This window comes from Marasmius oreades, chromosome 5 (genome assembly GCF_018924745.1).
Source record: "Marasmius oreades isolate 03SP1 chromosome 5, whole genome shotgun sequence".
NCBI classification, from domain to species: domain Eukaryota; kingdom Fungi; phylum Basidiomycota; class Agaricomycetes; order Agaricales; family Marasmiaceae; genus Marasmius; species Marasmius oreades.
Window position 1 is genome coordinate 662,987 of NC_057327.1, and position 24,091 is coordinate 687,077.

Genomic DNA, 24,091 nt, shown 5'->3' on the forward strand with positions numbered 1-24,091 from the left:
GTGGGTCTTTCCTCAGCATGGGTAAGCAGCGTGATCTTCCTGCGTTCCTGGTCAAGCTAACACTTGCCCTCAGCCCAACCTACAGCTCCCTCGTATATAGCTTGGACCACAATAGACGACATTGGACCAGTCAGCCCTCTGAATGTGAACCTTCACCCAAAACCATGCATTGTGACCAGATCTTCATCCACAATATTTAACCAAACAGAAAAAGAAGCTTAAAATGAGTCAATTGCTAGTCAATACCAAAGGAGTGTATCAATAACTCACAGCTGTCAGGAGAGGGGAAAGAGGGGGGAGGGGAGGGGACTTGAGGACAAGGGAGGGGATCTCCGAACGAGGAGTGATCTGAGGGAAAGTCAATACAGAATGAGGTAACAAAGAGAAGAAAGCTCACAGGGATCGTCAAATGAGTGAGGCAACGGATAACAAGAGGGCAGGAGAACGAGAGGGCACAATGAAAGGGAGGAAGACAGCAACGGGGGAAATGTGTGCTTAAATAAATCAGCCCCGACATGTTGTTATGTGGCTGCGCTCCCGATGCCGAAATGACCGAGCAGCCCAACAAGTGTCAAAATCGGTCATGTCGGTATACACTACTATTGTTACATCAATTCGGCTGTGCAGCCGATGCCGAAATGACCGAGAACAAGCGCCGCACCCTTAACAAGAAAAATAGTCTAAGTACATCTCTTTTGTCTTCCGTTAGATTGAGAACCAACTTGTAAATTCAATTAAATAAATGCTTTACCATACTAAGTCCTACTACATGATGTGTATGCAAATTGAGCTAGGTAGTGGACTTGAATACTTCAGCTAAAGTTCTCAACACGTGTAGACTGTAGTTCCTGAATGCTAACAGACGTCAGGGCAACCCGTTTTGGGCTAAAGTTCTCAACACGTGTCCCCGAATGCTAACGCACGTCAACGCGTGTGGGTGCACATTGGGGGCGTTGGCGAGCGTTGGGAGCGTTAACGCGCGTGGACAGCGTGGACATTTCCGTACCCGGTTACGGGGCGTCAACGCATCTCAACGCCAGACCCCATTTTCCTGATGTTAGATATCAATTCCACAGATGAACTTCATGATGTCCGCACAGTAGTAAGGCTTTGAATCAGCTTCACATGTATTGTCACTGATTGTGATCGTATAGGGCACTTGGCAATTCATGGCGTGCGGAGTTCAAGCTCAACAATGGTCCTATGAACCTCCAAAAATCGACTTCAAAAATGAGCCTCCTTGGCGTCAACATGCCCTTCATGACCTCGAACCCATTTATTGGACTGCCGTCTGGATAATCTTCAGCTTTGTTGTTCCTGGTGTCGTTTTACGACCGAAATACGACCTTCAACAGAACTACCACTCTTTATTTCCTCTTGGGAGTGTAAGGCGAGAGCTGAGGCAAATGACCCTCGTCAGCGCCATCAGGTATGGTCTACCAGAAGAATACTTCATATTTGTTCAAGACCTCCATGATTGGTGTGGACATCTCCGAGATCAATATGCACATGTGTATATCAATGCTTACCGTGGGATGAAGCTGGCTGACCTTGGGAAGGAGAGCATGAACGTCATCCAGGAAAGTATACGCACTCTGGGAAACATGCGGTCGCTAGCTGTCGAGAGTCCTATTCTTTCCCAGGATGTGAAGAACGTTAGGATGGTAATGGAGAACACAGAGGATGAGAAGAAGCAGACTCGGAGGCGCTGATGCAACGGAGCATTACCATTACGCCGGATATCCTCCCCTACCATCATTCCTATGTTCTACTCTATTAACCTGCGACATAAAATCTTGTAGTTTCAAGACAAAGATGTATAGAGATCAAGAATTACTGTGCCTCGTTAAATCATCATAGCACGGATCATGGTCTTGTAAACCTCGGAAGACGCGATAGCAATTAGCTGAGACATCGTAATTATAGCAGTTTTTACTAATGTATAATATGCACACGAGTGGCCTTAACCCAGCCTGATCAATCCCCTATGAGTAGTCTATCCACGTTCGAGGGGGGGGGGATGTCATTACCTGGTCCCCCGGCCCCCCGGCGTACACTCAGCATCCCAATCCACAGGTGTAAGTTCCTTTACACGATTCCTAAAAGCTGCCAAAGTACAGAACTCAGGGAATCCAGGGAGATGTTTCCCTTCATCTGCACATATTGGGAGGGGCAGGGTTTTATTCTGATAACGCATGCGAACAACTAGGACGAAAAGATATTAGTATTCATGAGTACCATGGGTCCCAGACTCCTCATGTGCGGAGCGCTTAGTGGGAGTAGAAGACGGAAGACAAAACTCACAGTACTCCGGCTTAGAAGTTGCACTAAAGGAAGACATCAAGAGTTGTGAAATCATCGACACGCTATGATTAGGAGCTGGACTCGTCTTCTTGAACAGCTCGAAGGTAACTGAAGCTGTGAATGCTGGCCATCTGATGGATCGGGGGTTGCGTAAATCCTTGGGCTAGACAGATGAAAAAAATGGGGCAACCGTACTTGTCATCAAAAACATCAAGAGTCGAGCAAACAGCTGCAATACCGGTGTCATGCGTGCTGTGTAGGAGTATCTTCAACGGGTCCTTTTCGCCATAGTCGGCTTTGTGTTGCATTTTCCGAGATAGGTCGTCGAGTAGTCGGCCCATGCCTAATCGACGGACTTCTTCTGTTCTGTCTTTTAGAGGAAGGTTTAGGCGATGTCCAAGCGGCGGGTGAGTTAAGGCAGTTTTACTTACAACCTGGTGTTGAAAAGAGCGTAAGCAAATAAGGAGTTTGGTATAATGGGTTAACGCACCTGAAAACCATTCCGTGATGACCGCACGTTCCTGCGTGGGGAGGAGGGCTTGTAAGCCTCGACTATGACATGTTTTCTTCCGGACATACTAGAGTATCGACGATGTTTTTATCTTCAAACTCTGGAGGAACTTTGATTCCATGGACAACAGCCGCTCTTATCTACGGCGATACGGTCAGGCTTAGTCGTGCACGATTGAAGTAGTGAAATGCACAGTGTCCATGATGCCAGAAGCCCTGGGCTTTCCGTCCACCCGTATAGGTTTCCCGCCTAGATACTTTGAAAGCTTCTTGTCGAGAGGTTCGAGAGTAGGATTGAAAGCGGAAGCAGCCGCTGGATGTAGACATAGGTTGGTGAGTCAAAGCCGCATGTGTGAGCCCCCATTGGGATAGAGACACTACCCACCTTGTGCGAAACCTACCAGTAAGACTTCTAATCGTTTACAGTTCGAAGTATTCCCGATCAGGTTCTCGTCACGTCCATTTCTACAGTCGTTGGTGTCCATGAGCAAAGAGGAGAAGAGATAATTCATAGGAACCCACCGCACGAGAATAGAAGGCATCCCGTCCCGGTTGCATTTGGAAGAGGGGTATAAACCGCTGACAATTTGTTGAAGTGATTCCGTGGTTCTAGGCATATTGGTCGTACTAAGGGCAGGTAGCAGAACGTTCAAGTCATATCCTCTAGAACGCCATGAGCCACTCTCACCGAAAGTAGACTTGTCGCGAATCTTCGAGGGTGTCGGGTAGGAATCCAAGCCTGTGCGAAAGGTTGACAGCCAGATACAGATGCTTTCGAGTTCAGAAGGGAATGTCGTTTACTTGTCGATATAGAGCTTCCTGAGTGAAGTTCCATAATTTAACGTCGACTTGAGATGACGGGAGAAGAGAGATGAATATAACTGGTCGTCTGACAGAGAAGGAAGAGTACGCACCTTTCTCCCCAGATCCGTCAATTCACCCAACAGACTGCCAAACATTCGAAGGAGATGAGAAGGAACAAAGAAAACAGGGGTACAAGAAAGTGGTTCTAATTTTTAATATATTGTATCGTGGAGAAAACACGAATCTGTATGTTGCTCACCATTCAGCTTCGACGGTCGATCCGTCCGTTCTCTCAACGAGCTTTTTCATCGGCAGAAGGTCGTTACCACTGGCCTTGTTCACTACCGGCATTTGTTGCATCTGACGGGCGGTTTTGCATAGTGACCAATGCTCTGGTATGTTCGCTGGTTGATTGTTCAAACGTACGCCTACAGGTGTTCGTTCACCTGTGAAATAGGTTTCAGCGAGAGCACATCAATACTCCCAGCAGTAACGACTCACCATGTCGAACATAAACATGAACTTGTTCCAGCTCAAGCCCTTCAGGTCCTACCGGGTATCTATCGACATCCAAACCTGTCGCTGGAACTTTGGGTAAAGTTGACGATTGTGCAGTCATTCGAGACGCGAAAGAGTCGGATTCTTCAAGACCGAAAACGGAGGAAACGTAAATAATTGTGAAAATAACAGGAAGGAGATGAGAGTTGAAGTGCATGAGCGCTAGAAGATCTCCCGCCGCCAGCAAGCGACAGTGACAGCAAAGCAGTTGATACTTACTTGCGTAGATGGCGAGATGGTGTGTTGCGGGGAACTTGAGATTCAGATATGATGATATACATAATAATATCCGGACTGTGGAAAATAATGTCAGGAAGAAAAGCCGTATCCAAAGACAGAATCGACAGCCGGTTGACAGAAAGAAGAACCAACGAGGATGGAGAGGGCGCCGCCGGCGTAGTTGTACACCCGAGGACGGAAGAGAGAGAGCATTGAGAACAACTAATGCGTCTTCTCGACGAATTATTCGTCCAGAAGTCAGCCACGACGAAAAATAAGGAAATTCCCAGACCATTTGACTGCTCCATGACTACGAATTCCCAGTCCTGGGCCGGCGGCCTGGTCATGAGTAATCGCAATCAACGGTTTTGATAGGTCTAAGTTCAACTGTGTAACGAACTGTAGGCTGGATGCACACCTTAAGAGCATCCCTTGAACTGTCGCCCTTTTTCATCTGGCTCTGTGAATTTGGCTGTCGTTGTATTTTTAAACAGAACTGACTACATATGTTCGGATCCACTAAATGGTCCCAACGACCTGAGGGAACGACAAAGGAGCTGCGTCTGACATGAAGGGAAGAAAAATCCAGCCGATCGCGAGAACATCGAGAGTAAAAGGGGAACCTTCGCTCGTCCTCCAGTATGCTCTTTTTCCTTCTCGAATATGTCTCCAGATCGGCATCCAGGTCACCGTCAGCCGTAAATGCTGCCAGGTGTGGGATCCAACTTTCTCGTTCATGAAACTCTTCACGCGGCCATTTGGCGGTCCTCGACACTGGTAGACCCGTCGTTACCCATTCTCCAATGGCTGAGGCGCGTGTAACCAAGTGGTCCCGCCACAAACACAAAAGCAAGAGACAGAGTACGATTCGCTGAAATGAAGACGTTACACGAAAGCAGATAAATATACATACACCAAACATACACACACTTTTTGGCCACCTTCAGACCAAAGTTTCAAACATGAAGTGGCGTCGTTCCGAGTCTAAACTCTCTCGCAAGCTCCTTCAAGGCTTTCAAAAGCTCTCCATCTCCTTCCATAACCTGCCTAAACGGGATCTGAGTCTGACTCCCAGAATCAACTTCCGGAACAATGGTGCTTTTATCCAAGTTCGGGACGAACGGGGTGCCAACGATAGGGCAGTATGTCCCGGCCTTTGGTAAAGTACCGTTCACAAAGTATTCTCGAACCGCAAGAGCTGTGCAGACAGAGGGTGATGATATCGAGGAGTGCTGCATGGGTTTCTATGAGGAGCAGCTATGAGTAACAGGTTTCAAAACTCACTCCGGCAGAATCTTGAGATAGAACAACAGATCCGGGGAAGCCGCTGGAGACTTTATGTGCTCTGCCCGTCGGATGTCAGGGTGATTGAACCGGCAAGGAAATACGACGAACAAACTTACGCCCAAAGAGGTGTTACGGGATCTAAGTGCGAATTGGTGGGGGGAAAGCATACAAAAAACTCCTCAACACTTACCGGCAGTATTACCGATAAGCAAGAGCGGATGATTGGTGTTCCCAACTATGGGACCTAAACATCAAAGTTTACATACATCAGTCGACCATAGAGGGAAGAAAAAGCTAACGACAACAAACCGCGGAACTGCGTCTTCGGAATATCCGTTGACCATCCCCCACACCTCATCCTGATCCCAGCCCATATCGATCCCCACTCCGAAACTCTGAGAACCTCTCTATAATGCTCCCTCGCTTCTTCCAGGTCAGATGGAATCGAATCCCCATCATTGCACGCAATAGCTGTCGATACATCTCCCTCATTATCAAACGCATGTTCCAACGGATCACAAGAGCACTGGAACCTTGGAAGGTCTTGGATATTGAACAACGCCGTTCCATTTCCTTGTACCAAGTCCTGTAGCCCGGTTGCCAACATGGGCCAAATCGCAAAAGGCTTATAAAACGCTCTAAAGATCGTAAACCGTAACCGTGCATAATCCACGAGGCCGTAGGAACCGCTGGTTTGAGCTGGAACGGGAGATCGGATGATTGAGGAATACAGGTCGTTGAGTTTGATGTTCATGGCTTTGACCGAGGGTTCGTAGAATGCGCAGTTTTCCGGACCGGCTTTGTGACAGTCTTTGAAGAACCATTGTAGGACGTTGTCGGTATCTCGGAGGTTGGTTGTCCATTTGGCTTGGAAGGGGGTGGAGGTTAGGTTGTACTTTGGGTCGTTAGGTGACAGAGCATTACTTACTGGTGTAGTAGTCGTCTGAGACGTCAACAACCCCGTCAATAACTAATCGGTGGACTTTGTCCTGGTATAGGTGATTCCACTGGGCCTGACAACCATTCATGAACGAATGACACCTACAGGAAACATAGCAGCAAAAGTAGATCCAAGAACAGTTCCGTATCTTCAAACTCGTCAGCAAGACTGGTCGTTGAACAATGAATCAACCTGGAATACTGACGAGAAACCCCAATATTGCAACTTCTCTCGTCCATGAGCTTCGGTGATCCGTAACATATCTCTAGCTGTATGATCCGTATTGATATGAGCCAACACATTCCGATCCCTCTCAACAGCAAGTGCCCCCGTTATCTTATTCCGAGCCCATGAACCTGCCACCGTTATGGACGAGTGATTGAGTTCTTCGACGTCAGACATAGCCCACAGTTCCCTCTCGATGCGGGTTTTGTAGAATGAGACACGTGGAGTTGACCGTGATACGCCTGTGGAATGAAGAGGATCAGAGCGATAAAACCGAGAAAAATTTTGCGCGTCATACCACGAGGGTCAAATCCAACAATATCGAACTGACTGCCCACGACCGATACAAATCTCACTCCCACCGCCAGGACAAAATCGACACCACTCCCTCCCGGACCTCCTGGATTAAATAAGATAGGACCGAGATATTCTGAACTGTTTGTGGGTACGCTAGCTGGCAGACGAACGAGTGCGATTGCTGCCGAGTCTTCGTCGGGTTTGTTGTAGTCTAGTGGGACCTGTACGAGTTTAAATTCGTTAACAGTATCCCAAGAAAAAATAATTGAGAACCATACCAGTAAACGACCACACTGAAATCCACCAGGATAACACTTTACCCATCGAAGGTCTGTCGAGGGTTTTATCTATTATGCGATTGTTCTTTAGTACAGATGATGATACGATAGTACGAAACTCGCCTTTGCCCACGACTCCTCACTCCATTCATTATCGCGCGCCCAGTAAAACCCATCCTTTCCCGGGTCTACTCGCAGTTCCGTGGGATCACGTTGTAAAGTTGGATGGAAGACCGCCCCACAAGCGCATAGTAACAGACCGACAGCAAAAACACCGAAGCGGCGAGGGCTCATAGTGGTGGTGATAATCTAAACCAACTTTAGCCGGGTACATGCTTAGCTCTCAGCTGTGGGAGATGCGAAGGTGGATGGCAATGGCAGATGATCATAAATCTTAGCGCATACGGCCGTGTGATGAAATCGAAAATTTCCTCGAGCGAGAGTACATACAATCATAAAACTTTTTTATATACATTCTCTGCGCAAGTAGACGCTTCCTTTCGCGTACATTGAGGGTTTCAACGTTTCAACCTGTAGCGCAACTGTTTCACGCGCTCAAAAAAGGACGACCTTTCAAACATGAAGCGGTGTCATTCCGGATCCATATCCACCAAGTCTGAATCCCGCAAGTCCCTTCAAAGCCTCCAGAAGGTCGTCATTATCTTCCACTTCCGTACCCAGCTTGAGTGGGATCTGAGTCTGACCCCCGGAGTCGATCTCGGAACCGCCGCTTCCAGATCCTCTAGCCGGCGGATTTGGGGCGAACGGCGAACCAATGATAGAACAGTGTGTCCCACTTTTCGGTAAAGTACCGTTCACAAAGTATTCTCGAACCGCAAGAGCTGTGCAGATAGATGGTGCTGCTATAGAACAGTGCTGTATGAGGTTCTTTGTGAGGAAGAGCAGCTACGAATGACAAGGTTCAAAACTCACTCCAGCAGAGTCTTGAGATAGAACAACAGATCCAGGGAATCCTTTGGAAACTTTGTGTGCACTGTTCCGACGATTGTTAGGATGACTGAACCTGCAAGGGAATTATAACAAACAAAAGCTTACGCCCAAAGAGGTGTTACGGGATCTGTGATAGATAGTCAGCTGAGAGACAATCGTACGAAAAACCCTCTTCCAGCACGCACCAGCGATATTACCGATAAGTAAGAGCGGGAAACTGGTGTTCCCGACGATGGGCCCTAGAAATCGAGCGATGAATTGCCTTCAGTTGTCCGTTCGAGAGAAAAAGAAAGAGACTACGGACCTCGGAACTGCGTCTTCGGAATATCCGATGACCAACCCCCACACATCATCCTAATACCTGCCCACACAGACCCCCACTCCGAAACCTTCAAAACCTCTCTATAATGCTCAAGAGCATCTTCCAGACCAGACGGAATCAGATCCCCATCGTTACATGCAATGGCCGTCATCGCCTCCGGAACACTATCAAACGCATGTTCCAACGGATTACAAGAGCACCGGAAGCTTGGCTGATCTAGGATGTTATACAAAACCGTTCCATTTCCTTGTATCAAATCCTGTAGCCCGGTTGCCAACATGGGCCAAACCGCGAAAGGCTTATAGAACGCTACAAAGATGGTCAACCGTAACCTTGCGTAATCGACGATACCGTAAGAAGTGTTGGTTTTGACTGAAACAGGAGAATGGATGATTGAGGAATACAGATCGTTGAGTTTGGTGTTCATGGCTTCGATTGAGGGTTCGTGGAATGTGCAGTTTTCAGGACCGGCTTTGAGGCAGTCTTTGAAGAACCACTGCAAGACGTGGTCAGTATCTCGGAGGTTGGTTGTCCATTTGGCTTGAGGGGCTGGAGGTTAGGTTGTACTTTGGGTGGGTGATAGAGCATCACTTACTGGTGTAGTAGTCGTCTGAGACGTCAACAACCCCGTCAATAACTAATCGGTGGACTTTATTCTGTTATAGGTGGTTTCAATGGGGGTAACAACCATTCGTGGTCGGGTAGGACTTACAGGGAACATAGCAGCAAACGTAGACCCGAGAACAGTTCCGTATCTGTGAGAAACGGGTCAGCAAACTCGTGGTATGATTCAACCTGGGATGCTAACGAGACACCCCAATATTGCAAATTCTCTCTTCCATGAGCTTCGGTGATCCGCAACATATCTCTAGCTGTATGGTCCGTGTTAATATGAGCCAACACGTTCCGGTCCCTCTCCACAGCAAGCTGCCCCGTTATCTTATTTCGAGCCCATGAACTTCCGATTGTTATGGCTGAATGATTCAGTTCTCCGGCGCCCGACGCACCCCATAGCACCCTCTCGACGCGGGATTCAAAGAACGAGACACGTGGAGTTGACCGTGATACGCCTTTTCAATGAAATGAATAAACTAAGAGATTAGCGAGAGTGAGCGAAATGTGGCTTTTGCGTGTCATACCGCGAGGGTCAAATCCAACAATATCAAACTGACTGCCCACGACCGTCGCGAAATTCGCCCCCAGCGACGTGATATAATCAACACCACTCCCTCCTGGACCTCCTGGGTTGAATAAGATAGGACCAAGATATTCTGAACTATTCGTAGGTACGCTAGCTGGCAGACGAACGAGTGCGATTGCTGCAGAGTCTTCGTCGGGGTTGTTGTAGTCTAGTGGCACCTGTACGAGTTTAAGGTGAGTCAAAAGGACCGCAAGGAAAAATTAATAAACATACCAGTAAACGACCGCACTGGAAGCCACCAGGATAACAGTCTATCCATTGAAGGTCTTTCGAGGGTGTTATCTATCGTTTTTCGAATTCTATCAGTACGGATGACGATACGATAACACACACTCGCCTTTGCCCATGATTCCTCATTCCATTGTCTATCAAACTCTTTCACTCCCGGGTGTACACGCAATTCCGTGGGATCGCGTTGGAAAGTTGGATGGAAGATGGCGCCACAGGCGCACAGTAACAGGCCGACAGCGATAAAGCTGAAACCTCTTAGGAATCGGCGAGAGCTCATATACATAGGTGGTAGTGACGATGCAAGTTGGGGTTGACTCCGACTGCGTAGGACGGGTACATAAGTATTGTAACATATGTATAGTCTTCGGTTGCGCGGGAGTTGTGAAGGTGGCAGATGATCACGAAGTTTAACGCTCGTCAGCGCTGCGGCGCTCCTTGCCCTTTCCCACCCACACTGGGTTCTCTGAGCGATATCAGTCATATCACTCTAACGTTTTTTTGCGAAATAGTTTGACCCACAATTGACGTCGAACCCCCATGGGCTAAATTTACTACTATTATCCATAAAATTCTTATTCCGACGGGCGGCGGGCGGATATGGGCGACCTGATCATCATTACTATTTTCAAGTGGGTTCTGCAATACGGAATATTACTTTTCCAATTATGCTGACTGAGATCCGCCAGGTCATCCATCGTGATTCGTCCGACTCTAGTCGCAACCGCCATGTATATATAAACGGGTAGCACCTGAGCATAAACCCCACCATGGCTGACACCTCAACATATTCGACCATCGACCCCGAGCTTGCCTCTATTCTCGCATCTCTCCCACCGGCACCTTCAGGCGCAGATGTGAATGCAACAGTCGAAACTCGAAGGGAACGTTACAGAACGGGTGTACTTCCAAAGGCAAAACAGAACCATGAGCCGTTTTTACCCAAGAGTAAGTCATCTTTCAGTACTTCAATTTTCCTTCATATCAACTGACTGTTATCATGATACAAGGCGATGAATACACCGTAGTTGATCGCCAAATCGAAGTAGCGAAAGGCGTCAGTGTGACTGCGAGATGTATCACTCCCACACCTCGAGATGGAGAAGATGGGTTGTTTCCTTTGATTTTTTGGATGCATGGGGGAGGTATGTTCAGGTTCTGGACCTATCCATCGGTCGAAATCCGGCATTTCCTGACTCTACAGAAATACAGGATGGATAGCGAGCGATGCACAAATGGATGATTACAACTTGCGAAGAACGAGTGTCGATCTGAGGATTTCAGTTGTCAACTTCGAATATCGGTGCGCGTGGCCTTCGACTTTTCCTTTGCCGATGATCTTGTCTCATCCGTAACGTGTTTGTTCTATAACTTAGGCTCGCACCGGAAAACCCCTTCCCCACTGCCCCAAACGACTGTTTCGCCGGACTTAAATACGTATGGTGTCCCTCTGAACCGCTGTCAAGGGGTCTTACTTTCGATTCCAGGTCGCAAATCACCCAGACCTATTTTCTGCATCCCTCAAGAAGGGTTTCATTGTCGGCGGGCCCTCTGCCGGTGGAAATCTGGCAGCTGTCATTGCGCATCGAGCAAGAGACGATCCGACAGACTTCGCGAATAAAGGGACACCGGTGACTGGACAGCTTTTACAGATTCCGTGTTTGTGTCACTATAAGGCTTACCCGGAAAAGTGAGTGACTGTGAGGGGTTTTTCATACGACTGGAGGACTGACTTGAAGTATGTATACAGGTGGAAATCATCTCTTGTGTCGATGGAAGAAAATAAAGACGCACCGGGGTTGAATAAAGCTGCGGTTGAATTTACTGCAGGTAAGCATCGAGTACTTTAACCTCTGGGATGAGACTTGTTCTGACGAAAACCCGTGATTCTTTAGGCCTATACAACGCACCCCCAGAGGATCCCGACATGTCTCCCCTCCTTCTCTCCTCCCACAAAGGTCTACCACCAGCGTTTATCCAAGTGTGTGGTTTGGATCCGCTTCGTGATGAAGGAATCGTGTATAAGAAAGTTTTGGAAGAGGCCGGAGTTCCTGTGAAACTTGAAGTGTGAGTTTCTTGGTCACCGTCTTTTGTACTTTCTATGATCCCCAGCTGACTTGGTGAGCATTTTTGGACAGTTATCCGGGTGTACCGCATATATTCGACGTACTTTTCCCGACGCTAAAACAGTCGGCCAAGTGGATTAAAGATTTTAGAGATGGGCTGAGATGGTTGATCTCACAGTCTGCTTGAGTCCAACAGTCGACAGCGGGGGAAATTATACTTTTTCAAGTGTAAATGTTGAGTTGGAACCAGCAATATCAATAGTTAGACAAAACTTACGTCGCGATGGAACGATTTATGTACGTATACATAATACGAAAAGCTAAAGTACAAATGTGAATCCTACTTCCCTTGTCATAAACAGTCCCTACTCACACCACGATCCCCTTCATCTCGCGTACCGACTTTACACTGACTACACGGATACCTAGAATGTTTCGTGCAAAACTGAAGCTCCGGAACGGACCTTTTGACGAGTCGTGAACGACGAAGCCTGTAATGCCACGGTGGTGGCCGAAGTGGTCGGATGGCATTATTGCTAGAGTTTCTTGTCAATCCCTCCTTGCGTCGGCGAGAAGCCACACTACCAGATCTCGTACGCTGGGGGGACATGCGAGACGCTGCTGTGGTATTCACAAAGGCAGAACTTCCTGTGCAAGCAGTAGGTCGGAGCTCAGGCCCGATGGTATCCAAAGAAGGAGGAGGATGTAGAATACGGAGTTGGGGAGGTGGGGAGGGGCTGGAGTTCTGTAAAAATCCAAACCGGTCAATACCCAATTACTAGTAGTAGCAAGTAGTTGAGTTTAAGTACGTACCGAGCGCCGAGGCTGAGAAATCAATCTTGAACCTGCTTTTGCCATTCTGCTAACCCTGGCAGATTGTTGTTCATCCTGATGGTTTGGCAGTCGCGACTGCGACTCGTCTCCTGGCCTCGCTGAAGGCTGCCTCGGGGTTGTTCCACCGCTAGAGACAGGAGGGACAACGATCCACGACGTTATCGAACTACGGTCACTGCATGACCGTGCTCGAGATAAGGATCCAGAACCACCCAACGTGTCGTAGTCGTGTTCGCCGCCGGACTGCACAAGGGTAGGTGCCGGTGAATTCCCACTCCCTCGATTTGATGAGAATTTCAGTTTCCGAAAGAAACGACAGAAAAAGGTTTGAAAGCGGCGCAGGGGGGATTTGAGACGTGTCGTCGTCGTCTTTGAAGTAAGTTGGATCGGAAAGACTCTAGGAGCCATCGGAAAAAGATCGGAAACGAATAGTGAGCTTGAAAGGAAGGGGACAAGGAGGGAACTCGGGGGGTGCCTTGAACCTCAAGGGTGAAGCTTTTGTTAATCATAATGGCTCTTCCTGTTATCTTTTATACTATAGACCTGTTGTGGGACAAAGCGTCAGTCTTGTGCGAATGAAGCAAATACCACAATCCACAATTCAAGTCCAAAGCAGTAGAACAATAAGTCCAATCATGGTCAACACCACCACCGGCAAGACATCCGAGACATCGACAAAGGAACAATGGTGAATATGGTACAAAAAATGCGGATGACGGAGTTTGGTCGAACTTCTCGCGATCGAATCGCAGTAAGTACTTTAACTACGACGTACAGAGTATGCGAAAGAGGTCCTACGGGTTAGATAAAGACCCCTCTGAGATGGTTCAGGGATCCAAGGTGTCTATAGGCGGAAAAATAACATAATCCAAGACTGGTCGGACGTTCTACGCCAAACTCAGAGGCGTAGTTTTCATCAAGAAGCCACGTCCTGGTCCTTTCGGTAGCTGGTAGCTACGCCCAGAATATGAAGGGTCTATAATGATGGAAGAAGTTGAAGGAAGGATATGATATGAGCTTATCGGACGACAGAGGATACGCTGTGAACTCCGCGAAAATCGATGGCTTATGTGGTGTCGCAGATTACATCGATAAGACACTTGGGGATGCGGGAAGTGAGAATCTGAAATATGGAAAGGTGATCGGAGCCTAAAGTTCTGTAGGAGTAAGGTCCTCATCGAATTAGGTAAAATAGGGGTCCCAAATTTCAACTCTATACATATATAGCACGAGAAGCAGTCGAAAGTCAGGTCAATTTCTTGACTCGTTGCAAAGGCGAGCGGATCAGGTGGAGCTTGTCCAACGTCACTGAACTTAAAGGCGATTGAAAGTTTGACAAAGGATGGCATTTTTCGGCAACATACCAGCACTGGGGCAGCTACTTTGCTGGAAGGAAAGAAGGAAAAGTAGCCTTGAGAGAAGAAGCTGTAACCACCTCAGTTCCAGTGGTTTTCCAAGTGGAGCTGACGTGTTTCAGGTGAAACGGTGGAAAGGTCCTTTGGTAAGGAGTTAATGCACATCCTATCTGAAAAGAGTGAAGGAGGCCATACCGGTGGGGTACGAGTTGAAAAATCTACGCACCGAACGTCTGCAATCTTCTCCTACATATCAATATCATCGGATACGACCTCTCCTGCATCTCCCACTTATCGCTCAACTTAGTCTCCATCATGGGTCTCTATCAACGTGGCCTCGAGAAGATGATATCCCGTTGGCGGGGGAAAGAGCTGCAGGATCGAATGGAGTACAGGTCATTCAGGAAGTAAGACTAATCGTGAAGCACCTTACGGTGTTACAGTGTACCCATCCTGGCTCTTCCCCAGAAGATTTCAAGACCTTTCAAGGGAGGGATGTATTCCTTCGTAGCAGAACCCGTTCATGAGGTTTCTCTCTCTATTTTGTCAAAAGAACAAGGAAACGAGGTCCAATCTCGGGCCCCACGATCGGGTTGTACGTCGTAATGAGCGAGGTGTTGAAATGAATGCTAAAAATTGAAACACCAGATCAGTCTAATATTTGTGTTGTATTCTCAGTCGATACGGAAAACATACCTAAGCAGCAATTTCGCTCTTTCTTCCTTGTCCGCATCTTTCTCAGCGCACTAGCATCCGCAATAAACTAGGAATGCTTCGGAAAGGAAAACGATATCGATAGATATTCACAAGAGGGTACGGCGGCAGTCCGACGTGCTCGCGGCGTTGAAGTAAGATTGTTCCCACACACTTTTTAGTCGTGTGCGATCATCTTCATTCATGTGCTTCATGCCTTGTCAATTTGTGATAACAGAAAACAGGTCCATCATATCGCCCGAAAAAAGACTCTTATACAATGGCATACCACACCACGAGAGGGGGTTAAGCCGCTGAACATCTCCGATGCTCGCTTTAGCCCGTCCGGGCGAGAATTAAAGATAACGGAGACTTGATTAATGATTTACTATTGCGAGAGAACTAGAACTCCAAGAACATGCGTACGATGATTCAAATATTCAACGCCTCTAATCCAGTTCCAGAGTTGGAAAGACATCCACTCTCAACCCAGCATCTCTAAGATAGAGTAGAGGTTCCAGGGTAGGGACAAAGTCGTGGTTCATCATCATGAGTCTGAATGACCGTAAACATGCGACACCTGCCTTGGTTGCGTCCTCCAAGTTAGGGAGCCATCTCGATGTGACAGCACGCACAAGAGGCTCTTCTTTAAAGCTGTCACGATTCATGAAAAGATTCAGATCGGTTAAATGAGGTAGTAGGGGTGAGCTGAGCGAACAACTCTGTCCCACGAACAGTTCATCTAAAAAGCCCGTCGCTCCTGGTATAAGTCTTGCGCACATCAAGATGAAGTTCCTGAACTGATCGAAGGAGCCGCAGGAAGGGTAGCACGCCGTCAACGGCGGCCGAGGGGGGAAAGAGGGTCAAACATGTGATGTTGCAACTCGAACAAGACAAAAAGTCCGCGAAAGGTTTGATGTCCCATTCGTCATGAGCATAAAACTCTAAGGTGGACAAGTTTGGAAGTGAAAATTTTTGGAAGAGAGGGAGTAGGCTGGAGCCAATTAAAGACAGAGACTTAAGGCGAGAGATAACAATAAGAGATTCGAGTTCTGGACGTGTAGCAGAAGCGTGACTTGAAAATTGAAATGAAGAGATTTTCCATGTTTGGACACACTTGTAAAAAGGACCATACGAACGTGGCGGAACTAGCGTCTAGTGTAATATCGAGAGTCTTGATTCTCGGCGACTCTCGTTGAAATCTGTAAGGTATTTGTATATGGAAAAGGTTGAGGGATGTGAGAGAAGGGCATTTGTTAAATAGGTTGACATGGAGGTCGCTCGATGGATCCGTCCAGGTGACATGTTGGAGGGACTGGGGAAGCAACTGCAAAGCAGGATGTTCGAATATTTCGGGTGATATATTCAAAAAGACAACCCTCCATCGAGTCATACTTTGGGCAAGGACATCAAGCAGTTTGGTGGTCGGACCGACGGGTACTGAAGAGCGCATCTTTATCGTTAGGTCCAGATTCAACGGTGCAGACTTGGAGCGATCTAGGAAAAGTTGGACTCCATCTGTAAGGCGGGTAATGCCATCGGTCGCAGCGGAGTCGTCGGCCCAGTGGTAGTACCATCGTTCCACGTCCAATCCGATGTACGCCCATAACGATGGCGTCGAACAGATGATCGACGACCTCGCGTCAACGACTGCGTACCATAGAGAGTGTGACAACTCCGTGCGCATGTCCCGGGTAAAGGCCGCCTTGCTCGTTGGCGAGCTCGAAGATATGCGCCCACACCTCAGCGGGCAGATCTGATTTGGATGGAGAAGTATCCATGTTCATCCCGTCAGTAGTTGAGATAGTTTTACTGTGGTCCGGATTATATTTATTGCACACGAGGTTACAGGTAAGACGCCTGGTAAAACCTCGCGATGAGCTGAGGAGCTCTGTTTTGTGTTGTAAGGCTGTGTAAGACAGTGGTCAAGGGAATCGCAAAACGTCAAAACAGGCTTACAATATTTTCACTCGTCGCTAAGGTGCTTCAATTTTTCTGCTTCCTTAAGATTGAATATTGATGGGGGGCCTCCTGCTAGAGTGCATCTTAATAGCTGCAGGTGGGGGGAAAGACAATAAAGACACCATACATCTAGGGTAAGATAGACTCCTTGATTTCGCTCAGGAAAGGGCTAAGGACGAAGGGGGGGGGGGGGGAAGGAGGCGGCAGTGAACCTTTCTCATACTAATGGGCGGAGTCACCGAAGCACCCGAAATGGCAATTTCGACTAATTGGCGAAGTTTGAAATACATGATTGAGGACGTTCAAAGTTCAGAATTGAAAAGCCAGCTGTCTGACGGACTCCTCAGGATACTCGAGGTGTTTCCAATGTCCACCATCAATAATCGATTAATCACCCACACGTAGAAAGCTTGGTCAATAAGTAGATGTCCGGACAGTTACCGGATCGTGGTCACATTTTCTTCTTGCTTGCATTTTTTCAAAAACTTGCGGTCTCATGCATCTGGCCCGATCCTTCCTCGGACGACGGACTGTATACGAGCCTAGAGCGGTCAGAAGCGAGCCCTCGTTTCGGGGGGCTCATTACTGGAAGGCACCCGTTGAGAGCAGCTTTAGTTAGCACGACTCATCTTCCAAACTGGCCCAGACTTCGAAAGAGTCCAGAGAACATGGGAAGGGCTAGGCAGGAGCGGTGTAGAGATCAGAAACAATGGTATGAAAAGGTCAAATAGTTCCCTCGGATCCTAGGAATACAAAACTTGTCAACTTTCATCAGAACTCTATCTCCCGTGTTCCATCCTTGTCTACAACTTTCACTTTATATTTCCCTGGACTTACTACCAATCGTTTGGAAACTTCGTCGACGCATCTTCTCAACGTAGCAAGGCCTTCCTCGAGGGTTGCATTAGGATCGTGGTATCTACGAAGGTAAAAATTAGAGAATGCGTGGGGAAAGCCCAGCCTCTGAATGGACTCACCGATCCAACAAACTGAGCGCAAAGTAACTCCCATACCCATGTGCACCAAAGGGTACCTCCGTAGAAGTCCCAAGGTAATCGATCCAATAGAGATGAGGTTGATCTTCAGCTGTATCGTAGCCTCCAAGGAGCAAGTTTACAGCGTATGGGTGCCGTGATCGAAGAGATTGAGCAAGTGAACGACGAATCCATGAGGCGGCGGCGGACGGACGAAGAGCGTAGTTGTTACGGATTTGGAAGAGACGGATATTTCGTTCGACGTATTCTGCGAACTGGATCGTGTCGCCTGTCAAGTTTTGAGCTCAAAAATAAGAAAAGATCGTGGATGAACACACCTGGTTCACCAGAATGAGCCATGAGAAGATGAGAGCTGAGAGTCTTTATTTTGTCTTCGTCGATCTTCATTTTGACGATTGAACGCGCAGCGGTTGTATCTGCTGCTACGATAACATACCCATTACCAGTCAGAGCGAATGAAGTTTCCATGGTGGTGATGGTTTTGGAAGAGTTGTAATGCGCGAACGCGCGTCCTCAAATGCTAGCACGTGACAGAGGCGCGGTTGAGCACTAGCCTGTCGGGGGGTCGATTTACCTCTCCTTTCCTCCTTTTCATTCTCGTCGTGGTCGTAAACGCGCTTTGTGCCTGTGTGAGTTGTTCCTTTATTCATATATATGCTAAAATTTAATCTTTCCCCCCGCAGAACCATGCGTTTCAGTGCACCACGTTCTCTGTCACCTTCACCCGTTCGCCAGCGAGTCTTTTCCCCTCTCCTCCTTCATCTTCCAATTGCAAACTGCATTCTGAAACCGAACTCTTAATACTTTTCTTAGATCAAGAAGAAAGTCGACACGGAGATCATCAAATCCCAAACGTGTTCGAGTAGAGCCACCCATACAGAAGCGGCACAGTTCGACTTTTGGAATCGTTTCCGACGATGAGGATGAATCAACAGACTCGTATGATAGCGAGAGCGAGAGCTATACCGGCAGCGACTCGGGAGAAGAATCCGTTCCTGGTTCTTCAGATTCGAATTCAGATTCAGACTCGTTCTGTTATGGTTCTGAATCTGAAGTACCTCGACCACTGTAAGTCTGTCCTTTACTCCTATTTTTCGAATACAATTTGAGTCGCGGTATAGTAGGAACGAGAGTCTATCATCGTCACGAACAAATCGAGAACAGAAATACATTGAAGAGACTATCTCTGCTATACGATTAAGAGCACGACATTATGATCCTTATGAAGAGTGGGAGAAGGAAACCAGGAAAGAATCTTTGGTGTGTGTTTCTTTTTCCTACTGAATTGTTGGTAGATTTACTGACGGCGTTCCACGGACTAGCGGGTAGCGCGCAAAGAACACGCAACGTCCCAATCCAAACTCCACACCTCCCAAGCCACCCGCCACACACAAGAAACCGAACGTTTAGCGTTCCTGCTAACGAGGCAAGAAACCGACGTCAACAATTTCCTTGAAAAGTTTCGATTTCAACAACAACAACAAGAAGCTAAACTCCGTGAACAATGGGATGTACGAAACAAATTCTTATGGGATCGAGTGGAAAAGGGGATTAAACTTGACCAGGACAAAGCTCATGCAAAGTGGGATGAGGAAAGGAGGAAAAAGGAAGCTGAAGAGAAAAGACGAAAGGAAGAAGAGGAACGGGTGAGGAGGGAGGAAGTTCAGAGGAGGTTGGAAGAGGAGAAGAAGAAACAGGAGGAGGAAGAAGAGCTGAAGAGGAAGGAAGAAGAGAGGCAGAGGAAGGAAGAGGAAGAAAGGAAGGAGAGAGAGGACAGGGAACAGAGGGAGAAGGAGACGAAGGAGAGGACTGAGAGGTTGAAAACGGAAGAGTCTGCTAGGAAACAGGCGAGGATGACTACACCGGAAGAGGATTGGCTCACGGCGAGGCAACATTTACATGTCAGTCCCCCTTGTTTATCTTTTCATTAGTGATATACTCATCGACGCTTTCCTAGATCGCCAAGTCCCAGGGAACGAGAGTCGTCAAGAACGACCCAGGGATGAAACCCAGATACCTCGCTGGACGCCGACAAATCGTACCCAAAATCGGGCAGGTCACCAACGATCCTGAATCCATAGCTCGCGTTGTACGTCCGTTTTCCTTCTTCATACTAGCCCCGCTTGATGAACCCCCCCCCCCTCCCCTCCATCAACCAGTCTGCCCAACTCGTGCAAATCCTCCTCCCAACCCACGGTTCTCCCGTGTACAACGCCTTACTCTCCGCACTCGCCAAATGCTTCATCCTCCAAGCCGAAACAGAAGTGACAGCAGAAAAACGCTCAGTGGAGCCCCTTGCCAAAGTAGCGTTCAATTGTTTAGATGCACTCCAAGGTTTTCCCGAAGTGTTTTTTGCAAAGATCGTTCAGAGGGTCGGAGGTTGGGCGATACCTATCTATGCTCGGAGTTTGCCTCCGATGGATCATGATGGGAGAGTTTGGAAGGATGTACAGGAACGGAAGAAGGTTATAGGGTATCGTGAAGGAGAGAGTGAAAGCGAGTATAGTGATAGGGTTATGGGAGTGATGAGACTTTATTTTGCGACACTCAAGGTGGTGCCTAGGGAGAGACCGTTGAGTGGGATGTGGAGGATGACGAGGGCGTGGGTTTGGATGGCGAGAGCGGTTGGTGAGAGGGAGGTTCTGGAGAGTCCTATTGGGGCTGGAGTTCTTCATGGTTCGTACTCGTGGTTCTTTTTTTTTTGTTTACTTTAGCTTACGAATTCTCTTTTTTTCCAGTTGTCCTTGAAACCCTCGGTTCGGATGCTAAACAGATATGGGGAGTACAATTCGTCAAATTGTTGGCGTTGTTGTATCAAGGTTCCACGAAAGGTTTGGAAAATGGTAAACTTTTGGGTGGAGATTCGCCGGAGGGGATTGGAGCTAGGTCGAGGGTTCGGTTGGAGATCGAGAGTATCATGAGTGGGACTGCGTAGATGAAATCTGAGGATGTCCTTTTATTGCTTCCCCCCTCATCTCTCATAATCTTATCCTCTTCTTCATGCATCTCGTCCCCGTGTATTTCTAGCAACTTGTCATATTTTCGGAGACAAAAAACTAGCGCATTCATCACTCTGATACAGAATGGCGCTATGATGGATTCTCGGGACCGAGGTGCACTTCTCAGAGAAGTAAAAAGAAACCAATTCCACGAAACCTTGTACCCATACATGTAATTTCACAACCTGGACCTAAACCATTCAAGAGTACGAACCCACGACATCCTACTCGCCTCCACACCTTCTAAAGTATGACCATCCTCCGGAAACCACAACATATCCACATCATCATCTGGCAAGTTCGCTTTCGCCCTAACAGCCTTCAACGCATGATAATAGTCTATCCCTTGTGTAGGCGCTACACGTTTATCACTCCCCCCAATGCATACTAAAACCGCAGCTTTCACTTTTTCAACGTCTGCTATAGGCGAGAGTTTGAATAAGGATTCGTAGAGCTCGGGTTTCATGAGACCGTTGTTGTCTAATCGCGCCTGCCCCATGTTTGAGGAAAGACCGTCTGATCCAACTGGAGACGAAAAGATCGGATATTCGTGTTTGAATTCCGACCAATACCAATCTCTGATATCAGAAGTGGATATTTCACCAGGAGAGACAACAGGGTTCCGGAGGCAGGCTGCTGTGAATGTGTTTGGATATCGTGAGATTACTGTAATGAAAGTGTTTAGCAATCGCCTCCCGACACCTTCGTTCAAAAGAGGAAGAGAGAAATACTAACGATGGCCAGTGAGGAACCCTCCATGACTTCCACCGAATACGAATACCTTCGAAGAGCCACCTTCACGTTCTACTACCCCGATCGTGGCGAGATATCGAAGAGATTCTATACAATCTTCCACATCGAGCGCACCGCATTTGCCGAGAAGATGTTGAACGTGCGATTCACCGAAGCCCAGAGAGCCCGTGTAGTTTGGAAGTGATATGTTGACTATAGACGACATGATTCAGCTCTAAATCCCGAATGAATAGGTTGCAACTTACAGCCTTCAAGGGCAAAACCAACGACCGTAGGGTCAAACTTCACAATACTCGTAGCATGTGGTCCTCCATGAGGCATCAGAATATGAGGAAGTACTTTCCCTCCTTCGACCCCCACATGTTGAATAACGACCGTTTCCACCGGGTGCCGATTAGGAATGGCGACTATGCTCACTTTGAGATGGTTCAGTTTTTGTTGAACTGTAGAAGGAACCGGTCTTGAGACTTCTAACGAAGAACCGCCCACGAGATCATGAACGCAATAGCTTACTTTTATCGGAAAGAAGAGATACGGTGGACTGTAGCACCTTCCACGACACAGACACTTTCCCAGAACTATCGACATCAAATTCTCCGATGACGACTTCGGAAGGTACTGTTGGAGCCGTTCGGGCACAGACAACTCTTCGTTCTCCGTCTGTACATAGGACGACCCAGCTGTATAGAGACCCTTCCTTACTAGGCGTCAAGTTCGTCACGGCACCGTCTTCAAGAGAAACGAGAACAATAGCGTAGTATGAAGTGACCGCCGATTGTGTAACCAGATATTCTCGATTTCCGATGCGGAGGAAGGGAGATGGAGGAAGGGACGGATCGGGATAGAGCCCTGGGAAACCGTCGTCTCTATCTCGGATATCGTTTACAACATCAACGACTACCCGACAGTGTTCTGGTTTTACGTCAGAGGTGAGGTCGAGAGAGTAGAGACGTGAGGTTGATGCGTGTGCTCCACCAGTTGAACAAGCCAACCAAATCAAAATTTCTGAGTGTTCGGTGAGGAGGATACGTGGTGACCGGCAAGATAGATCTGGAGGTGTAAGTTTTAGGAGTTGACAGTGGATAGATGGTGTTGGAGTATCGGTTGCATCCCCAACTTTTTTTAGAGCATTTTTCTCAAGTTGGATTTTCCAAATACCACTTGGACGATTGTAACATCCTTTCAAACCCAATAATCTACCTCCGAGTGCATGTTCGTATCCGGTAGCGAAGAGTGTATCTGAATTCGATGAAAACACGGCCTGTCCGAAAAAGATCTGGGATGTACCCATGGATAGCGAGACGACGGCGCATTTTTCGCTGGGATCTAAGGATTTCGGATCCCATACGAATATGAAGATAATAGGTCGTTTCTTTTCGGGAAAGCCTTCCCCGAATGATTGGGAGTATTGAAAGTAAGCTGGCGAATCCTTTGGATGTGTGTTTTTCTCCTCTGCGATATATATGATGGCATTGTTTGAGACGGTGAAAGACAACGTCGAGATGTAATCTGGCGAAAAAAAGACAATTAACTGAGAACCGAACCAACATCGATAATACTCACCGTCATTGTAGAATGCACCGTGAACATCTGTAACCTCCTTGCTCACTAACATGCTTTCCTTTGACCATACTTCAACAAACCGTCGTTTCTGATCACCAGCACCGATCTCATTTAGAGTCGCTTGATATCTTCCACATCTCGAGGGCCTAGAAAGAACCGCTTCGCTGCCGATTTCTTGATTTGGAGATGCAAAGATCGACTCGGACTCTGGTGTGATAACAATTGATTTAGATACAGAACGTCTGGTGTTTCTTGTAAAGTCTTGAATGGTTGAGTTCAACTGGATTACTAGCATGTTTTTCGTTAGAATAACCTTATATGAGGAGCAATGGTGTTCACCGTTACGATCTACGAACGATGCAGATGTTGGGACAGGGAGTTCAGCTAGACGGTCGTACGTTGAAGGCATCGTAAGAGTTCTAGCAGCCATTTTAGAGTAAGAACTGGAGGCCGAAAAAGAACTTGTGCTGAGCAAGAGCAAGTTCTATGGGCCATCATGAGAGTTGGGTGAGCACGGCGTTTGACCCAAACTGGTGCCGGAGACCGGAAATTAATAACGTAACGCTCCGGTGCCGACTCGTCGTCCCTCCGGAATCGCAGTCGACCTAGGCCTGTATGTAGTCCAGGAAGTGGACAGCCATAAATTCATAGCTATTGTGCGTAATCCCCACTATTATATTCTGGTTACTGAGGTTCAACATTCTCATGCAAACTGGAGGATCTTCAGATTCCAGAAGTACAATTTTC

General features: G+C 47.6%; 10 protein-coding genes across 10 annotated transcripts; 3 read left to right on the forward strand and 7 right to left on the reverse strand.

Moving 5' to 3' along the window:
- Window positions 1–1,028: 1,028 nt before the first annotated feature.
- E1B28_008268 (uncharacterized protein) lies at window positions 1,029–1,845 on the forward strand. Its single transcript, XM_043153053.1, has 2 exons — window positions 1,029–1,102; window positions 1,155–1,845. The coding sequence occupies exons 1-2, from the start codon at window positions 1,055–1,057 to the stop codon at window positions 1,710–1,712; spliced, it is 606 nt and encodes a 201-aa protein (XP_043008337.1). The 5' UTR covers window positions 1,029–1,054; the 3' UTR covers window positions 1,713–1,845.
- Window positions 1,846–2,221: 376 nt separating this feature from the next.
- Window positions 2,222–4,333, reverse strand: E1B28_008269 (uncharacterized protein; the record flags this gene model as incomplete). Its single annotated transcript, XM_043153054.1, has 11 exons — window positions 2,222–2,435; window positions 2,500–2,825; window positions 2,884–2,955; window positions 3,009–3,127; window positions 3,200–3,279; window positions 3,337–3,441; window positions 3,503–3,553; window positions 3,616–3,662; window positions 3,729–3,762; window positions 3,878–4,064; window positions 4,120–4,333. The coding sequence occupies 11 exons, from the start codon at window positions 4,331–4,333 to the stop codon at window positions 2,222–2,224; spliced, it is 1,449 nt and encodes a 482-aa protein (XP_043008338.1).
- Window positions 4,334–5,351: 1,018 nt separating this feature from the next.
- On the reverse strand, window positions 5,352–7,716 carry E1B28_008270 (uncharacterized protein; the record flags this gene model as incomplete). The annotated part of the gene is made up of 11 exons (XM_043153055.1): window positions 5,352–5,627; window positions 5,680–5,740; window positions 5,799–5,820; window positions 5,873–5,926; window positions 5,992–6,549; window positions 6,611–6,671; window positions 6,728–6,770; window positions 6,828–7,089; window positions 7,146–7,365; window positions 7,423–7,491; window positions 7,546–7,716. The coding sequence occupies 11 exons, from the start codon at window positions 7,714–7,716 to the stop codon at window positions 5,352–5,354; spliced, it is 1,797 nt and encodes a 598-aa protein (XP_043008339.1).
- Window positions 7,717–7,995: 279 nt separating this feature from the next.
- E1B28_008271 (uncharacterized protein) lies at window positions 7,996–10,253 on the reverse strand (the record flags this gene model as incomplete). Its single annotated transcript, XM_043153056.1, has 11 exons — window positions 7,996–8,298; window positions 8,356–8,416; window positions 8,479–8,500; window positions 8,559–8,612; window positions 8,678–9,235; window positions 9,291–9,351; window positions 9,408–9,450; window positions 9,504–9,765; window positions 9,835–10,054; window positions 10,110–10,178; window positions 10,230–10,253. The coding sequence occupies 11 exons, from the start codon at window positions 10,251–10,253 to the stop codon at window positions 7,996–7,998; spliced, it is 1,677 nt and encodes a 558-aa protein (XP_043008340.1).
- Window positions 10,254–10,562: 309 nt separating this feature from the next.
- On the forward strand, window positions 10,563–12,509 carry E1B28_008272 (uncharacterized protein). The gene is made up of 9 exons (XM_043153057.1): window positions 10,563–10,756; window positions 10,814–11,072; window positions 11,135–11,269; window positions 11,337–11,427; window positions 11,501–11,561; window positions 11,612–11,814; window positions 11,875–11,954; window positions 12,020–12,191; window positions 12,263–12,509. The coding sequence occupies exons 2-9, from the start codon at window positions 10,895–10,897 to the stop codon at window positions 12,375–12,377; spliced, it is 1,035 nt and encodes a 344-aa protein (XP_043008341.1). The 5' UTR covers window positions 10,563–10,756; window positions 10,814–10,894; the 3' UTR covers window positions 12,378–12,509.
- Window positions 12,510–12,542: 33 nt separating this feature from the next.
- E1B28_008273 (uncharacterized protein) lies at window positions 12,543–15,241 on the reverse strand (the record flags this gene model as incomplete). The annotated part of the gene is made up of 6 exons (XM_043153058.1): window positions 15,076–15,241; window positions 14,813–15,008; window positions 14,575–14,751; window positions 14,389–14,520; window positions 13,004–14,337; window positions 12,543–12,935 (listed from the first exon to the last, which is right to left on the reverse strand). Exons 5-6 carry the CDS (start codon window positions 13,430–13,432, stop codon window positions 12,543–12,545), a joined length of 822 nt encoding a protein of 273 aa, XP_043008342.1. The 5' UTR covers window positions 13,433–14,337; window positions 14,389–14,520; window positions 14,575–14,751; window positions 14,813–15,008; window positions 15,076–15,241.
- A 280-nt stretch (window positions 15,242–15,521) lies between these two features.
- E1B28_008274 (uncharacterized protein) lies at window positions 15,522–16,759 on the reverse strand (the record flags this gene model as incomplete). The annotated part of the gene is made up of 2 exons (XM_043153059.1): window positions 15,522–15,843; window positions 16,212–16,759. 2 exons carry the CDS (start codon window positions 16,757–16,759, stop codon window positions 15,522–15,524), a joined length of 870 nt encoding a protein of 289 aa, XP_043008343.1.
- Window positions 16,760–17,727: 968 nt separating this feature from the next.
- E1B28_008275 (uncharacterized protein) lies at window positions 17,728–18,512 on the reverse strand. The gene is made up of 3 exons (XM_043153060.1): window positions 18,347–18,512; window positions 18,012–18,297; window positions 17,728–17,953 (listed from the first exon to the last, which is right to left on the reverse strand). Exons 1-3 carry the CDS (start codon window positions 18,495–18,497, stop codon window positions 17,806–17,808), a joined length of 585 nt encoding a protein of 194 aa, XP_043008344.1. The 5' UTR covers window positions 18,498–18,512; the 3' UTR covers window positions 17,728–17,805.
- A 53-nt stretch (window positions 18,513–18,565) lies between these two features.
- E1B28_008276 (uncharacterized protein) lies at window positions 18,566–21,120 on the forward strand. The gene is made up of 8 exons (XM_043153061.1): window positions 18,566–18,658; window positions 18,713–18,763; window positions 18,843–19,097; window positions 19,151–19,289; window positions 19,352–19,930; window positions 19,987–20,118; window positions 20,189–20,705; window positions 20,768–21,120. Exons 2-8 carry the CDS (start codon window positions 18,717–18,719, stop codon window positions 20,962–20,964), a joined length of 1,866 nt encoding a protein of 621 aa, XP_043008345.1. The 5' UTR covers window positions 18,566–18,658; window positions 18,713–18,716; the 3' UTR covers window positions 20,965–21,120.
- Window positions 21,121–23,858, reverse strand: E1B28_008277 (uncharacterized protein). The gene is made up of 6 exons (XM_043153062.1): window positions 23,684–23,858; window positions 23,345–23,632; window positions 22,295–23,290; window positions 22,027–22,224; window positions 21,764–21,973; window positions 21,121–21,694 (listed from the first exon to the last, which is right to left on the reverse strand). The coding sequence occupies exons 1-6, from the start codon at window positions 23,772–23,774 to the stop codon at window positions 21,207–21,209; spliced, it is 2,271 nt and encodes a 756-aa protein (XP_043008346.1). The 5' UTR covers window positions 23,775–23,858; the 3' UTR covers window positions 21,121–21,206.
- Window positions 23,859–24,091: the final 233 nt, after the last annotated feature.